This window comes from Erythranthe guttata, chromosome 13 (assembly GCF_056151865.1).
Source record: "Erythranthe guttata isolate IM_541 chromosome 13, IM_541, whole genome shotgun sequence".
NCBI lineage: Eukaryota > Viridiplantae > Streptophyta > Magnoliopsida > Lamiales > Phrymaceae > Erythranthe > Erythranthe guttata.
Genome location: NC_142545.1, coordinates 13,553,775 through 13,572,511, shown reverse-complemented (window position 1 = coordinate 13,572,511; position 18,737 = coordinate 13,553,775). Strand labels below are relative to the sequence as shown.

The following is an 18,737-nucleotide window of genomic DNA, read 5'->3' as shown; positions in this document are numbered from 1 at the left end:
TTATATAATATATATAATATATATATTGTTACTGCAATAATACATACCTAGTTACTTACCATGCATGCATGCATGCACAATTACATTATTATTTACGCTGCTATGCTTCTCTCAAAAAACAATAACCCACTGTAAATATATATAATATTTAATTGTTCTCTCTCTCTCTAGATATCTCTCTCTCTCTCTCTAAATTTGTTTCATGTGCAGCAGAACATGGTGGGAATCTGAGAATAATCCTTAAATTATTAAATTCAAAATCCGTACTTACACAACTCTGATATATGTAATATAATTTGGAATTTCGAGGGCATTTTATTTTTCTTCTTCTTCGCACATGCTCCTTTCATCAAACCCTACCTTGTACACAAAATAATTAATACAAATATCCTAACCTTGTTTATGTTAATTCTAATCTAATACATTTGTTTAATTAGGGTGGGGGTGTTTAGTTTAATCTGTGGGCGCTGATGGGATTAAGGCCTAATTAATTAAATATGGTTTATTTGGGAAAATAAATTGTTGGACAAAGTGGACACATGAATAAGCTTTTCATATGGAAAGTGGGCTTAATCATTGATTAATACTCATATTTATTAAGAAGCCCATCATTTTCTTTATTATTTAACAAATGATTTACTATTTTTTTTTTTTTTTTTGTGACATTGAAAATAATATACTAATTCCATAAGCTAGGTAATTGCCCATATCCAAAATATAGGTGGTTTTTGTAAGAACTTATTTGTAGATTGAAGTTTGTAATTATGAATTAAGTTAATGTTAAGTACTTATTTTTTATAATTGTTAAGTATTTGCAAATATGCAGAAAAATTAATTGAATATAAAACGAAAGTCCATAGATGTATTTTGAATTATAGCTTAAAACAATTAATTTAAAGAAATGTAGAAGCAAAAGTTGATATACCTCACACTTCAAAAGTGATTCTCACCCAGAAAAAACTCAGAATCACTTCTCAAAAACTTTTGCCAACTCAAAGTTAACAATTAAATTAATTTGTTTGCCCCGCAAAGTTAAACTTAAATTAAACCCTCTAAATATTCTTCAAAATCATATTATATGATATAGTTAAAAAAAACAATTAAAAAAATAAGAGGGTGACACGTCAGCTTGTATCCTACAAAAATGGCATTCTACTTTTCTTTTCAAAGCAACGGCACAAAATAGTTTGTTTCATAGTTTTCTGTGCCGATTAAAGTTTGACAAGATAGGTGGTGAGCCACTATATATATATAATGTTGCAATTTCATGAGAAGACAATTCAATTTTATTCCAATTTGGATTTTGGAATAAGTAACACGTGAATAAACAAGAATTACTTTTTTATTCCATTATAAATCATTTATCTGAAAGAATGTGATCGCCACATGGCATGCTCTCCTCTCATCATTGGCAAAACAATAATTATCTATCACTTTATTTTTATTTTATTTTTTTAATTTTTGCAAAATAATAGTGCAATTTTGTTCATATTATTGATGACATGACCATTAAAAAATTAAAGTAGGGTCACTGATCCACAATTCTTCTAATGAAATTTTTTCAACTTAATTTATATTATTGGTGTTTACAAAACATCGTTAAAAAACAGAAGTTAATGATTGTAGGTTAAATGTATAATAAGTTATTATATGCTTATAAATATGCTGGAAAATCAACTTAAATATAAAATATAGGTCTACGGATGCTATTAAAAGACTTTAAAACAACCTATTTTAAGAGAAAAAAAAACATAACAAATTTAGAAACTAATTATGAATAAAAAAAAGTTCTGAAATTGTTTCTAAAAGCTTTGCAAACAACATCTAAAGCATTTAGAAACTAGTTAAATATAATTGGTTGCTTTGGGCCCTAAGTGTGATGAAATTGGGTCAAGGGAAGTATTGTTAACATAATTAAATTGGATTAGGGAAACTTTTTTGGGCATGATAATCCCTCAAATTGGCCTGCTTAATTTCACAAGTATAACATCAATTGTAGTTAAACATGCTCACTAATACGAACCAAACTACAAATATAATAATAATTGAAATTTTAATATTAAAGTAACTAGTAATTTTCGCGGTGCGATGTAGGGGATAATATTTAGAAAACAAAAAATAGAAAATTATTAGGAAAACAAACAGGAAAAAAAATATAATTACAAAGATATTTTTGAACGAAGAAAATGTAATAAAAAAAAAATAAGAAAACATTAAATCTTTCGGTTGAGATAAGAAAGAAGAGAAAAAAGTTAAAAAAAAAAATAGTAGAGAAAAAAATAAACAAAACTAGTAGACAAAAATACCACAAGAGTTGCTTAGGATTGTCCCACATTAATCTTTTTTATTCATAAAAAAATAAAGAATGAAAATTAGAAAATTAAAAGAAGAAAAAAAAAATTACAAGAATGTCATTAGGTTTACTTAGGGTTGTGGTAGCATTAATTTATACTAGTAATTTCACCCGTGCGATGCACGGGATTAGAACAAAATTAATGCAAAATAATATTTCGTTTATATCATAAATTTAAGGTGTCAAAATTAGAATAGTTTATATTATTAATTGCAGAAAGACCATAAAAAATGGAAATAAAGAACTTTTCTAGTCAAAATTTCATGATACATCATAATAAGCAAAAAAAATATTGCATAATTATATTGTCGATTATTTTCCCAGCATGCAACGAACAATTCAATGCATCTAATAAAATTAACACAGTAACAATCACTTGGTTGTACACTTGTAGTCCCTATCACTACCAATATAATTTTTAGGGGTTGAATTTTTGTAGAACCTACACCTAGTGAATTACACCATGTAGTTTTCAACCGTAGATCTACATATAATAACACACACGTCCATATGTATGTTATGCTTAGTGGATAGTTATTTATGTAGATGTACGGTTTAAAACTATATGGTGTATTTATGTAGAATTTGGATTGTTGCCAGAAATCGCCCGTTGAACACGCCCGTTGAACAAATAATTGCTAAACGAACTGCAGACAATAATCAAAGTTGGAAGCATAATATTGCAACAGATAAAACAATATGAAGAACCAATAGTAGCTTCCTCGGCCTACCTAATTTTCACTGATTAAGCATAACAATATAAATTAAAAGGATTTCATTTAAAATTATCACATAATTCATCAACGAATCCAATATAATTTAAGTAACAGTGTCCGTCGTAAAAAATAGAAGAAATTGAAGATTTTATCTCTGAACTTACTTTCAATATGACAAAAAGTGAGTAGGTTCATCGGTCTCCTTGATTACACCTTGGAAGATTTATCCTTATTTCCCATAATTCCTGCATTCAATCAAACCTATAAAATTATATGATAAATTCCCTCAAAATCATAGGAAGTAAATGGCCGAAAAAAAAAATATAGGAAAATGTATATATGGAAAATGTACAACTCTAAAGACATTGACGTGCGTAAGATAACAATTATATATATATATATATATATATATATATATATATATATATATATATATATATATATATATATATATATATGGAAAGAAAAAAAAATCTGCAATTACACGAATTCAAATTATTGAATTACAAATTTCCTGAATCCAAATTACTCCGACTAATGGTGATGATATTTACGGCTGTAGAACAATCCCCTGCCCCTAGGGTTTTTGGAATGGAGAAAAAAAAAAAAAAAATTGAACACATTAAATGATACATAGAACTTCAGATATATAACATTAACAAACTCATCATATCCCGTTTCTTTTGCGATTAATCAACAAATCACACAAATCGGATAATGTGATTACCAAAAATACCAAATCACGAATGGATCTTATCGGATCAAATTAAATACGGAAAATTTGAGATTGAAGACATTTCCAAAAAAAAAAAAGGAGGATGAGGTAGAATACGTAATGATAAAAGGAGGGGATTGATTTAAAAATTTGATCGGGAAAAAAAACCCTAGGGTTTCACCAGAACAACCTTCCTTTTATTAATAAGATTAGTTTAAATGAAAATTGAAATAATAAATAATAAAAGTAAAAAATAATTAAATGACAAATGTAGCCATAAAATGAGCGGGAAAAAAAACCCTAGGGTTTCACCAGAACAACCTTCTTTTTATTAATAAGATAAAATTCCTTTTATTAATAAGATTAATAAAATGAAAATAATAAAATAATAAAAGATACGTAGATTTGGTGTGGGAGAAAAATCTAGATAATTCCTTGAAAAAAACGTAATTAGTTTAGAATTAAAATATCATTAAAATTAGTTTAAATGAAAATTGAAATAAAAAAATAATAAAATAAATAAATGGTATAAAAGAATTCATCACACAATAATATATCATTAAAAGAGACGTAATTAGTTTAAATGAAAAAGTAAAAAATAATTAAATGACAAATGTAGCCAGAAAATCAGGATAATTCCTTGAAAAACGTAATTAGTTTAGAATTAAAATATCATTAAAATTAGTTTAAATGAAAATTGAAATAAAAAAAAATTAAATAAATAAATGGTATAAAAGAATTCATCACACAATAATATATCATTAAAAGATACGTAATTAGTTTAAATGAAAATTGAAATAATAAATAATAAAAGTAAAAAATAATTAAATGACAAATGTAGCCATAAAATGAGCGGGAAAAAAAACCCTAGGGTTTCACCAGAACAACCTTCCTTTTATTAATAAGATATATATATAAGATTAATTATGCCAAGAAATTACAGGATGTTATGTATTATCTATTTCAAATTAAAAAAAGCAAGGCTTCGATTGACAAGATAATAATATCTATTTTTATTTTCCATAATTACGAGTCAGACTGAAAAAAATACTGAACTAATAAAATTTCACATAATACACAGTTTTTGTTAATTAATTATATGCTTCTTAATTAACAACCAAATGGAAGTCCTATAAAATAATACATACTCTTTGGTTTAAGTGCAACTCAGTGAACCTTCCCCAGAAGATGTACTTTTTAAACTCATTTGTTTAGGTTTTCAAAGCTTTAGTCTACTGAATTTATTTTTTAATTAATATTCATTATTATATTATCTATTTTTATTTGGAAATTAAAGTATTTTCTAGGGTAAAGTATCATATGATTATTTTTTTAATGTAGTTATTAATCAATTCAATTATTATGTTGGTTCAGCGTCTATTTAAGAATTTACTTGATATTATGTTACAAGTTATGTACTAGAACTCCGCCCCGTGCCCAATTAATTATATCAAACTTTTTTATATAAAAAATGTGTTGATGCTAGAGTAATACGATGAAACTCTAATGATATTTTCGTAATTATTTTTATTTTTATATTTTTTCTCTATTATTTTTATCTTTCTTGTTTTTCTTTACATTTTTACTTTTTGTTATTCCGTTTCCTTTGTTAATAGCATCTATGTAATTTATTTTATGTTCAGTTTTTTCTCTACTAATATCACTAATAAATTTTATTATAATAGTTCAATATATCTCTTATTACAAATATTGTTGTCATACATTAATTATATTAAGTGTTTTAAATACTTTTGAAATGTTAATTTGAAATGTTAAGATAGTATAATATTACAAAGGAGTACCTTTTAAACGTTTTTTTTTTTCTCTTTTTCTTTCTTACTCCTAATTTTGTGGGTTCAAAAAACTACTTTTTATTGTCGGGACGAATTCACCGACAATTTCTTGTGAGGGTTGACTATTGTCTATTGCTTCTTGACTCACTCACAAGCAAATTGTCTTTTTTACCCTCGAGACGTTACATAATTCATAAGCAAAATCACATGACCATTTCATTTTCTTTTTCTTTTTTCATAAATCAGTTCATCTTCTTTGGTCACTTTGTAAAATTGAGTAATAATTACTTTTATAATCTCAAGTAATTCTTTTGTTAATTCCCTCAAAAAAAAAATTATAATATTAATTTGTACAAGAGCTTTGGTAAATTTATGTTGTCATACGTTGAGGTTCATGTAATTTTTCTAAACTTGAAAGAAGCAAAATTGTAATTATGTCTAATTTTTTTTATTTTCATTCTAATTTTTATAATTTGAAATGATAATTATATAGTTACCTTAAATTTAATTTTTGACCCTTCCAATTTTCAACCTAGATATTTTTCTACTTCTATTGTTGATATGAAGGGCAAATGTATATTTTTCACAAAAATATTAGTCAAAAAAATTAATGGAGTGTGGTTGTCAAATTCTTATAATTAAGGGAGCTGAATGTCAATATTTCAATACTTCGGGGTGCGGTTACCAAAGACCATAGTTGAAGGGAGGTGGTTAATAAAATTTTAAATGTGTGATGTGGTTGTTAAATGACCATATAGTCCACAAGAGATTGATGCAAATTATCCTATTAGGTTGACAGCACGGGTGGAGGAAGTCAGCGGAGGTTGGTGACGGGGCTTTGAGCAGAACTGAGTTGATTTCATAATCAACTATGTTTCAGTGCTCGAGTATGGTTAATTAACTATGATTTAGTAATCGATTAAGATTAATCAACTATAATTTTTTTTTCGATTTTTGTTTATTGATTCCTTATTTTACAAAAAAATAGTTGGACTTGTGGACATAACGGTGGTACTTTTTTATTCTGCCATAATCAATTTATCATCCAATTTATATAAATCGATTACTATTTTTGTGTATTTATTTTGTAAAAAATAGTTGATTTTCGTTTCTTGCGTAGTTGTTTTTGTTATTTTTTGGATTCTTTTGTTGAATTGTGGTGGGTTTCATTGACGACGTTTCCGTTGTTCTTACTACTTTTAGTAATCAATTTCATTAATCAACAACAATTTTAGTAGTCGATTCATTAAATTCATTAATCGACTACACTTTAGTTGATTAATTATAGTCAATTAATATATCTGACAAGAAAAAAAAAACCAATCAAAATAAAATATAAGACAGGAAAATGAAAATTAATTAAAAACAAACCGAAAGGACGAAGAAATGAGCATGGATTTATCTTAGAAAATATGAACGAAACTCTCCTTATTCTTTAATATTTAAAAAATAAAAATAAAAATACTTCATAAAAATTTGGATCATGATGATTATCCAAACTGAGATATACCATTGCCCTTATAGATCGATGGTCCAAAATTTCAATTATTTGCAGTTTCATGGCATTTATAACTATATAAATATCCAATAATTGGCAACATGTTATTTTTAAGACAAAGAAGAGAATATTCTTTTTCTTTTATAGTTATCAATTATAAAGAAAATAATATATATATTAATTCGAAATTAAACAAAAAGAAAAGGAATTGAATGGTGTACGGCTGATTAGATGAGATGAGGTGTGTGTATTATTAATAATAAATCGGGTAAATTACAACCAACCCCGGAGGTAGTATGATCAAATTACGAAAACCCCCCTATTGCTTGGATAATTATAACCACCCCTCAACTCCTCAAATTTAGTGGAGTTTTTGAGATTATATGGAATATTATCACTTTTGTACCCGTTTTATCCCATTCAAATTCTACATTTTGAAGCAAGATGATCATAATATGTGTTTTTTGGCTTGTATATATCAGATTGTGGCGCATCATAAACTGAATTTTTACACAAAATGAGTACAAACTAGAGCACATTCCACGAAATCTAGATGATTATGTTGAATTTGACACCATAAGGGTGGAGGTGTAAAGAAAAAATCATAGTTGAGGGGGTAGATGTAATTATCCAAACAATATGGGTTTTTTCGTAAATTGACCATATCTCAGGGGGGTGTTTGTAATTTACCCTAATAAATAAAAATGTGGGAGGATTAATTTGGGAAAAGTTGGGCTTTGGTTTGACAGCTAAGACACCTACAGTACATCTTTATAGGCCCAGCTCATTATTCTTCATTACAATTGACTGCTCCTATTGCCAGCCTGGCCCATAGCTGGCATGCTCACCATTAACCAGGCACCAACACACACACACACACACATATATATATATATATATATATATATATATATATATATATATATATATATATATAAATTATTATTTTGCTAATGTTTGTAATGAATACTTCAAATCTAAGAATTATGAAAAGTTTATTTATATGTACTAATTAGGTATTCTATATATGTATTTTAAGAAATTTATCTATTTTAATGGATTAATTGTTCCCATGTGTATGTATGCAATTATGATCAATTAGTATAAGTTCATTAACTAGTTAGTCTTTTTAAATATGTTGTGACGTGTCTTGTCATCGATTTCATCCTTTTTACGTAATTAATGTGAGCCTAATTTTTTTTTTCTTAAACGAAACGATGAATGCTCACCAACCTCATTGTCAAAGCATGTCGATTGTACCGATTTGGGTTCGATTCCACGAATTGGACGATTTTTCTGAATTCTAGTATCGATTCCTAAGTTGATATCCCGACCCTTGAAACACACATTTTCGGGCGTGTTCCAACTTGTTGGTTTACGGTTGTTATCGTACCCACCGTTTTCATGGTTCCAATTTATACTATTTTTGAAAAAAAAAAAATTATAAGAATTCAAAAAATTGGGACGAAACATATAGGATTGTGCGCATGGTAAATTGGTAATGTTCATCGATTCGATCAAAATTTGATTATTGACAAATGATTTTTAATCTTGAATGTTGATCTTAAACGAACAAACAACTGCGCGTGATTGTTGATCTTAAAAAAAAAAAAAAAAAGCATTAGCATCGAGCCATCGGTTAGTTAACCAACGATTCGCATATCGTATTTGAGCCTTAAATTACAGTTAACATTGTGGTTTCAGGACGTTGACCCGTTAACCCGGTTAATTATCCGTTGGATACAAGTCGGGTCCGATCAATCGACCCGGAACCTTGAGTATGTCTGAAAATTGTAGCAGTCTTGGTTCCAAGCCAGCTGTTTATTTTTGTGATATTTAGGGCAAAATATTATATTTTAAAAATACGAAAAACTGAAAATTACAGAAAATAAATAAAAATTGTGATACAAAACCCCAATATTATATGTTTTTATCAATATTGACATTGTACTATAACTCAGAACCAAAGGTATAATACATATATAATTGTTTAATTTTATAATAAATAAAATATGTTACTAAAAAAAATGAGACCCCACCTTATGGGGAAAAGAAAATTGCAACAATAAAAATAAAGTAAAAAACAGTATTTAAAAATTTAATAAAAGAAAACCCTCCAACATATGAAAAATTAAACCCATGGTTGACGTTGTATGCGAATTTATCGATGTCAAACCATGTGGAGATAATTATTTAAAACATTAGTTTAATTAAAACAAATTTTCTCCTCTTTTGATTTTATTGACAAGAGAAGTTGTAGTTATTAAGTGCAATGGTATAAATAAATAAATTAATTAAAAAACCAAGAAAAAAAAAACAAATGTGCTATGAGTGAGCTTACAAACTCTACGAGAAATATATATTATATTACACTAATCATTTGCGATCGGCTTGATTCAACTTAAAATTATTGATGAAATAGTTGAAACTTGAATAAAATGAATATAGTATATTTTTCTCAACCAATTAGATTATTTCTTGGTGTGCTATTTTTTCTTCTTGAATACAAGAACTTCTTGTTGAAGGTACAATTAAACATATTTAAATTAATAACTAAAAAAATTATATTGATTTAGTAAAATATTAAATTATTAAACTAATACTTTAATATATTTTTATCGAGTTATGTTCGAAAGAAATTATTATTTTAAACAATGTTATTAATTTATTGAGATTGCACGTCACATAAATTGATAGAAAAAAGTAAAAAAAAAAAAAAAAAAAAGAATTTCAAGGAGAAGTTGGGGCAAAATAGGAATTTCAGTTGAACCGGCTAATAAAGTCCTGAGACTGCAGGAATCTAAGGGGGGTGGGGTAGGGGGTGGTGGGGTAGGGTGGGGCGAAATATAAAATTGGAAAATAGCATAAAAAGGAATGATCCGGTGCTTTATGCTTATACCCGTGACACATCAAATTGACCAATTAGTCAATGATTATTAAGAGTGGGACCCACTCCTAGTCTTCTTTTGGTTCTTTCCTTTGTGATTTTGGCTTTTTTGTCAACCCATAATTTAAGTTTACAATTGGAGACTATATTTTGAGACTTTTTTTCAATTTTTTTTTCATTTATGAGTAAAATTTATTTTGGAAGAAAATTTTAAGAAGTAAACTAGAATTTTTTTATCTTTTGAAAAAAAGAAATTGCACTGTAACAGCCAAATCATATGGAATGTGTTAAGGATAAATTATTTAAAAGCAATTAAAAATAAATTAATGTTTAATTATTTTTGTTTTAGTGAAAAAATAGTAGTCGAATCTTGTCAAAAAATATAGTATATTCTATTTTCTTTTTTCGATAAAGAATTTAAAGTCCGAATTGGATATTTAAAATGATACTAATTCAAGGAACATAAATTATAGTGATTCAACGCCCATTAAGATATCGAATCTGACCATGTTGTCGAGAAGTAACTGATTCATGCACTGCGTGTACTCGATCCTATAATTTCGATTGATCTTACAAAAATATTGGCATGTGAAATTGTATTTTAATGTATTTATAACAAAACTTTGGTCTTAAATATTGGTGCCACGTGGAATCTGGACGCGTGATGAACAGGTCAAAAAATCATCCTTTAATTAATAAACATGATAGAAAAACCAAATTCCTCATTTATTACAAATTAAACAAATTATTTCCTCGTGAATTTTTACATAAATGATACTAATTAATTTATTCATAATAGTCATTTTCATTATCACGTTCAGCTTACGCATGGAACTAGTGCAGTCTATAAACAAATTGAATCGAGCTGGCAATATTATTATTCAAATTCATTTAATTAATATTGTAGAGTTAATACATATTAAATATTGATTTCACTAATAACTCAAACTTTTGGATGAAATACATTCAACAATTATTAAATTTTAAACTGTGTTTGAATATTAGATTATTTGTCCAACTAAATGTAAATAATGTAATCTTTGTACATATAAAGGGCTCTTTTAAAACTATCTTTCAAGCTATGATGCACGGAAACTTCTGTACATACGCGTTTTCACGTTTCGGAAAAGCTTTGAAATTTGAAACTCTATGACACATGCCGAAAATATTTTGGAGCCGTTTTCGTAAATATTTAAAGTTTTCGGTGGCATTCCTAGTAATTATGAAAAAAGGGAAGTGCATAAAAATCCAGAACTCGTTTTAAATGAAGACTCGGAATTGCTTTTGCTTGAAAAAATCTTAAATCTTATGCCTCTTTTTTCACTTCTAATGGTATTTTAATATTTTTTAAATGTTAATTTCGTACTAAAATAAATTTATATGCCTTGTATATAATTTACCTAATTATAATTCGAATTGAAACTTGTAAATTATATATACAGTTTATGTAACTGTTGAAGAGTATATAAGATAACATTACAATATCTTTTTAGTAATTATGGTTGTAACCCTGTATTTTTAATATTTACACGTTTCACCATGTTTTCTATGTATTTAAAAAATATGAGTTTTCTCGTGTCTGTTTTCCCATTTCGCCGCATCCGCATTTCCGTATCCGTGCTACATAGCTTTTAAGTCGAACTTTAGTCGGAATTTCTTAAGTTATGGTGTGAACACAATACATTGAAACTTTTAGTTATATGAACAAATAAACTCAAATGAACTTTCTAACAATCGATGTAATAAAGTTAAATCGTTTGATTTTAATGTTAACCCAACGTTAACAATGTTTTCACTCTTATTTAAAGATTTACAATTACTCTCTTCATGTTTTTGAAGATCCATATTTCAAATTATATCAGGTACCTATTTTTTTCATTTGTAATGGGGCTTCAATTTTATTTAAATAAATAAATGAATAAATAAACAAATCTTTTATATATATAATTTTTTTTAGATACAGAGAAATTAAGCTTAATAGTTATCTTATCATCACAACATGGAAAAAATGTTATGGTATTCGGTATGATATAATCCCATTGAAATGCTACACCTGATGAAAACATTGGGTGAGTTTTTAACCAGATGTAATGAAATAACTCTCACTAAGCAAACGTACACGTGTGTATGTGTTATTTGCTGATCAACGGCTAATAATCACCCGGCGTATTTACCACGTGTAGCATTGAATAAACCGATGTAATCCCATTATCTCTTTTTGGATAAGAAAAAAAAAAGAAAAGAAAAAAAAGGAGGATAGATTATTTAACGCAAGTGTAATTATTTATACTTGACTTCTTCAATCAGATTTAATCGACTAAATCTGAAGTAATCTTGACTTTCAATTAACGGAAAAGTTTTATTTGGAATCAGATTTCCCTAACCAAATTAAGGGAGTCTTTCTGTATATATTTGTAGTCATCACTCAAAAGTGATTAAAAGCTTCTAGCTACTAAAATAATTAATTAGCTTTTAATTAATTATTAATGTTTTAAGACCGTGTTTGAATCTTATTTTTTGAAATTAGTCTGGTTTTTGGAATCTACTTATTTTTACTTCTCTCAAAATATTTTTTCTAATACCTATAATTTAGAAAATAAATGAAACATTTTTTGGGTCTAAAAGCACTTTTATAACATTTTTCTTTTATATTGGACATATGCGCCTTGTAATATTTATCCTAATTTACTTTATAAAGTTATTTAAATTATTTTACAAAAATAAGCTGGCCAATATTTAATGTCTAAAGTCATTTTTCCATTACTTTTACAATAAACAATTCTATTAATTTTACTCACTTCTATAATTTTGTTTGCAAAATCAGTATAGAGGTGCATCAGGTTTGTGATCATGTTTTTATTTCGTAGAATAGATGTTTTTGTTCTAAAATTATTTTTATATTCTAAAAATTCATTGTATCATACAAATATAAAATTATTTTTAATTACACAAACATGTATAATCTATAATTATCAACTCTTTATTAGTATATACATCTAATTGTAATATGATAAAATTATCAATTACTATCTAAAAGATATAAGTATAATTTTATTATAGAAATATTATCCAAACCAAATTAAATTATGAGGTTTACATTGAATTATTCTCAGGTCAAAGACAATATGAAAATAAATTTACATCTAGTACTAGATTTAACAAATTTAATAGGAGATTTCAATATGAGAAAACAAATTATATAGTCACAATTAATTAGTTAATAAAAGGTTTATTATAATTTACTGTGCAAATTACGGTCTACCCCTGAAGTAAGATCAAATAACGAAAACATTCTTCTTGTTTGGGTAATTACAACAAAAAACCCCCTCATTCAATAGATAAATTGGACAGTGTAAGAATGAATGTAAACGATATTACATAATTGATGGGTGGTTGTAATTACCCAAATATATAGGGTTTTTTTTGTAATTTGATCTTATTTCAGGATTGACCGTAATTTGCCCTAATTTATTTCAAGTCAAACTAGTTCGATCCATGCAACCAAACAAGGTGGAGATGCATTTAAAAAAAGTAAAAATAGAATTTACACATAATTTTATTTCTACCTAATCTTACTTTCAACCCAAGTTTTTTCAAGATGCCTTTTTGACAATATTTGATAAAAAAAAAGGGGTTAAAAAATAAAAAAAGAAAACCTTCGAATCCACTCTAACTCTTTAACAATTTGCAAAGTTATTTCAAAATTGTACCTTTTTAGCAATATTATTAATTACCGAAACTACCATCACAAGCGAAATACAATAAATTAATACAAGGAATAGTAATAGTAAAATTCTATTAATATGAAAATTTTTAAATTATTGAACTAATAATTTAGTATATTTTTACCGAGTCAAAATAAAAATAAATTATTATTTAAGCAAAATATTAATTTATCGATGTTCGAGTGAGTGAGCAGTGTATCTGCCCATTATTTCTTAAATAAAAGAAAATGTAAATAAATTGTAATAGTAAGATTTAAGGGGAGAGAGATTAAATAAATAAAATAAATATAATAATAAAAAAAAAAGAAGTGGGGAAGAGGAAGAGTAAATGGGATAGATAGAGAGAGAGAGAAGACGAAGAAGAAGAGAGAGAGAGAGAGAGCTGTCTCGTGAAGCAGCAGGTAAACAAAGGGGAAAAGAAAAAATAATAATAATAATAATTAATATATATAAAACCTCTTTTTTCTTTTCCTTCATCTCTCTCTCTCTCTCTCCTCTCTCTCTCTCTTCTCCATTCCTTCCTCTGCAAAAACCCCTTGATTTCTCTCTCTCTAGAATTAAAAATCAAGAACAGGTTTCTTTCTCTCTCTCTCTCTAGCATTCACATTCATTCTTTGGTTCTCCCTTTAAAAATCACGAGATCTCCACCCATTTTCTTCCTCTTTTCTCCCCTCTCCCTTCGTTAATGCCTTCTTCAAAAACCTTTTGTAGCTGCTGTTTTCATCCTTGTTCACATTGTTGAGGGAGGAATTCGAACGGGCTCGCTCGCATTCCGATTATTATTACTCGGTAAAAAAAAAGGGGAGAGAGGGGGGGCGGTGTGTGTGTGGAAATCGAAATGTCGACTCAGTCGGGGAAAACTAAACCGGAATTGGGGCTTGACTCGCTCTCGGATCGGCTGAGAAAAACCTTAACCTACGGCGAACAGGTTAACGGCGTTAATGTCAACAAACCGGACTTCCGTCAGCTTGATCTGGGCTCTCCTGTTTCGCCGCTCCGAACCCGAACCGGCGGCAGTGGGCCCACCGCCACAACGAGTAGCAGCTCCAGCTCGTCCGGATCGGTGTCCGGCCGGAACTCGAATATGCCCAAGAAGTCCGATTCCAATCCCAACAGCCACTCCGGCGAACTCTCCGTCGAGAGTTCGCCGACCACCTCTCGCAATTTGAAGACGGGTCATACCCGGTCCAATTCAATCGGGTCCCAGCCAATACTCCACTCCGGGTCCGGGTCCGGGTCTGTTACATCCCCATCCGTTAACGTCCTCCCCGCCGGAAACATTTGCCCATCGGGCCGGATTCTGAAAACCGGCATGGCCACTCGGTCAACGAAAATCGACGTTCTGGGGTCTGGTTCAGTAAATTACGGCCACGGCAGCATAATGCGCGGCGGCGGCGGCGGTCCTGCATCTAAACCGGCCACCGACAGTGGGCCCACTAATTATTCAAGAGGAGGATTAATGGTCGGCGGCGAGCCGGGAAGAAGAACCGGAGTTAGCAGCGGCAGTGATCCGGAGGAGTTAAAGAAGATGGGTAATGATAGTTACAGAAAGGGCAACTTCGAGGAGGCTCTAAGCCTCTACGACAAAGCAATCGCATTATCACCGGGCAACGCCGCCTACCATTTCAACCGCTCCGCCGCCTTGATGGCTTTGCGGCGTTTGTCCGAGGCGGCCAGAGAATGCGAAGAGGCCATTCGATTGGATCCGGGCTACGCAAGGGCCCACCACCGCCTAGGATCTTTGCTTCTTAGGTGAGTTTTGTTGATAAAGTTTCAATCTTTGATTGCATTCTGATCTACATTGTTGGAACTGGTTTTTCTTGGTTGATTTTTTAAACTAGTGGGGTTGTTCTGTGAATTCTTGATTTGAGAAGGACTGAAAAGCAAAAATGGTGATCTGCATTAGTTGGGATGGGTTTTGTTTATCATGTACTAGATCTGGTTCAGTTCGGATTCCTTTGCCAGAGTGTGTGTTTTTTTACTGTTTGTTTTCTTGTGGCTAAGTCACTGTCATTTATTACCACAATGGCCCATTCTACTGTACATTTTTTTGTTCTTTCCTTTTTGTGGTTCCCCTTACCTTAGGGTGGATGGCAATGTCGGTTTCTTTGCCCTAACGGTCCTCGACGCAGCATCGGAATTTGATTCTTTGGCACCCGTGTACTATTAACCTAATTGTCGTGTTAAAAGATTGATTGTTGTGTTTATCGTGCGTTGCACTGAATGCTAAGTTATCGAAGAATTGCAGTTTAGGACAAATCGAGACTTCAAGAAAGCACATTTGTTTCCCGGGGCATCAACAAGATTCCGTCGAGGTGCAGAAATTGCAATCCGTGGAGAAGCATATGAGCAAGTGCACCGATGCGCGTAGGGTCGGTGATTGGAGAAGTACATTGAGAGAAGTCGAAGCTGCCATTGCTTCTGGTGCTGATTCATCACCCGAGGTTTGTTATTTTTTATTTATATGTGTATGTATATGTATGTATGTGTATGTGTATGTATATAAGTGAATTGCTAATCGAACTTGTTGAAATTTGAATTTGCAGCTTTCGGCATGTAGGGCAGAAGCTCTCTTGAAGCTCCATCAATTAGACGATGCGTTTCTTGCTATGTCAAATATCCCAAAATCCGTTCCATCACAGTCCAAAATATTCGGTATGCTTTTCGAAGCGTACGTTTATTTCGTTCGAACCCAAATCGAATTAGCAAGTGGAAGGTAAGTTCGAAAAAAAAAAGTTTTGCTCGCTGATTAAGAAAAAAGGGTTCGAAAAAATGACGTGTGTGGTGGTGTGCAGGTTTGACGGTGCATTTACAGCTATCGAGAAAGCTGGAAAGATAGACCCTCGTAATTCCGAAATCTCGACTATGCTCAACAATGTGAAATTGGTGGGGCGGGCCCGCGCTCGTGGGAATGATTTATTTAAATCGGAGAGGTTTACCGAAGCCTGCTCTGCATATGGTGAAGGCCTTAAAATTGATCCATCGAACTCTGTTCTCTACTGCAATAGAGCTGCTTGTTGGTTCAAACTTGGTCAGTGGGAACGCTCGGTCGATGATTGCAATCAAGCCCTTCGTATCCAGCCTAATTACATAAAAGCCCTTCTTCGAAGGGCTGCCTCAAACAACAAGGTAAGAATTATTATTATTTTTTTTTCTAGAATGCTGCGCATACTTGATATATTTGTTCAACATTGTAATGAAATTATCGTTCGTTTGTTATGTATTTAGCTTGAAAGATGGAGTGAAGCGGTGAGAGATTACGAGGTTGTAAGAAGGGAACTACCGGATGACAACGATGTCGCCGAATCTCTGTTTCACGCGCAAGTTGCACTAAAAAAATCACGGGGCGAGGAGGTTTATAACATGAAATTTGGAGGTGAAGTTGAGTCTTGCTCGAGCCTTGACCAGTTTCGAGCGGCAATTTCGTCCTCGGGTAAGTAACGATGTTGTCATTCAAGATTGAGTGTGATGTCATAATTCAAGATTTTAAGTGTCATTTTTTCATCCCCATGCGGGCTTTATGCAGGTGCATCCGTGGTCCATTTCAAAACGGCTTCGAGCATAGAATGCAAACAAATATCTCCGTTTTTCGACACACTCTGCACTCGGTACCCGTCTATAAATTTTCTCAAGGTAAGTGACGATATCCTATTTTTTTCTTCTTCCAAAATCTATATATATATATATATATGTTTTGTTAATCTATATTTATTATTGAAGGTGGATATTGAAGAGAGCGCACCGATTGCACATACGGAGAACGTAAGAATAGTGCCGACGTTCAAGATATACAGAAAGGGAAACCGAGTGAAGGAAATGATTTGCCCTAGTCCCGAAGTATTGGAGTCTTCGGTGAGGCATTACAATATTTAAAGACACGATTAAAACACCGAAAAAAATTTGTCAGTCTCCCGACCAAAAAACAACGATTACTAGTCATACCCCGCGACGTAATTATTTAGATATTTACGAAGAAGACCTAATAATCCCGAGAGAAAAAAGAGCCCGTATCTCCCAAATGCTAATGGAATCAATTCAATCACCAAACACATAGCTTAGTAAAACCCCCTTCGCATTTCGTTTTTCTTTTTTTTTTTCTTCCCCATTCATTATTTCATCATCGTTCGACCGATTTTTTTTTATTTTTTTTTTTCGTTTATAATTTTTTTTCCGGACCTCTTCTTATCTTGGTACCATTGGCCAACCCTTGTATGTAGTTAGCTACTTCCTAGTATGTTGTATTCATTGGAAGGAAAAAAGAGTAGAGAGAGGGATTTATACTGTAAAATTATTTGTTCTTGGTTTGGTTCTTAACTATAGTTAAAAATCTAGAGAGAGAAAGAGGGGGTTGAGAGAGAGATAGAGAGAGAGGGGGGAGATACGTACATGTATATATGTGATGATATATATATATATATATATACACACAGCATTGGAGGAATTGAGTTAGTTGTGTGGTGGGGGTTGTTGTACCTTTATTGGGGTTAATTTAGTGAAACTAAAGGATGAAAAATTTGATGCTGTCATTGATATTGATGTTTCTTTTTCTCAATCATTTTATTATTAATAAAATTTCTCATTTTTTATTTAATTATTTTTTATGTTTGTATTATCATTGTAGACATATTGACAGCTCATCATTATACAGAAAAAAAAAATTAAAATAATAAACCTTCTTTAATAATGCATTATTGGATGTTTACATTTGTTACTTATTAGGTTATTGTTTGATTGATTATCACAACTTTTTCGAATTGGTTGGACAAAATACAAATTCGGTAAATTACAACCACCTCTGAGGAAAAATATATTTACAAAAAAACCCCCTCACTTGTTCAAAATTATATACCCTCTGTAACTTGTAAATTTTTTACACATTTTTGTAGGAGGGGTGGATGTAAGAATTTTTTTATAAATTGCAGGAGGCTGGGTGTAATTTCTCAAAAATGAAGGGTTTTTTTGTAAATAGACTCTACGTCAGGGAGATAATTGTAATTTATCGAAGAAAAAAAGAAAAAAATAAATAAAAGCAGAGGAGTAATAAATATAG

The 18,737-nt window shown here is 30.4% G+C and overlaps 1 protein-coding gene across 1 annotated transcript; it reads left to right on the top strand.

Annotated features, from left to right (window-relative positions):
- Positions 1-13,996: 13,996 nt before the first annotated feature.
- LOC105968522 (TPR repeat-containing thioredoxin TTL1) lies at positions 13,997-18,278 on the top strand. The gene is made up of 7 exons (XM_088811401.1): positions 13,997-15,439; positions 15,936-16,131; positions 16,234-16,403; positions 16,483-16,816; positions 16,916-17,120; positions 17,214-17,320; positions 17,408-18,278. Exons 1-7 carry the CDS (start codon positions 14,526-14,528, stop codon positions 17,558-17,560), a joined length of 2,079 nt encoding a protein of 692 aa, XP_088667527.1. The 5' UTR covers positions 13,997-14,525; the 3' UTR covers positions 17,561-18,278.
- Positions 18,279-18,737: the final 459 nt, after the last annotated feature.

Bases quoted from the DNA above. Each gene is read 5' to 3' on its own strand.
- LOC105968522 (XM_088811401.1), top strand. From the start codon at position 14,526: ATGTCGACTCAGTCGGGGAAAACTAAACCGGAATTGGGGCTTGACTCG. The intron at 16,817-16,915 runs GTAAGAATTATT...TTATGTATTTAG, and splicing joins GGGCTGCCTCAAACAACAAG to CTTGAAAGATGGAGTGAAGC. The intron at 17,321-17,407 runs GTAAGTGACGAT...TTATTATTGAAG, and splicing joins CGTCTATAAATTTTCTCAAG to GTGGATATTGAAGAGAGCGC.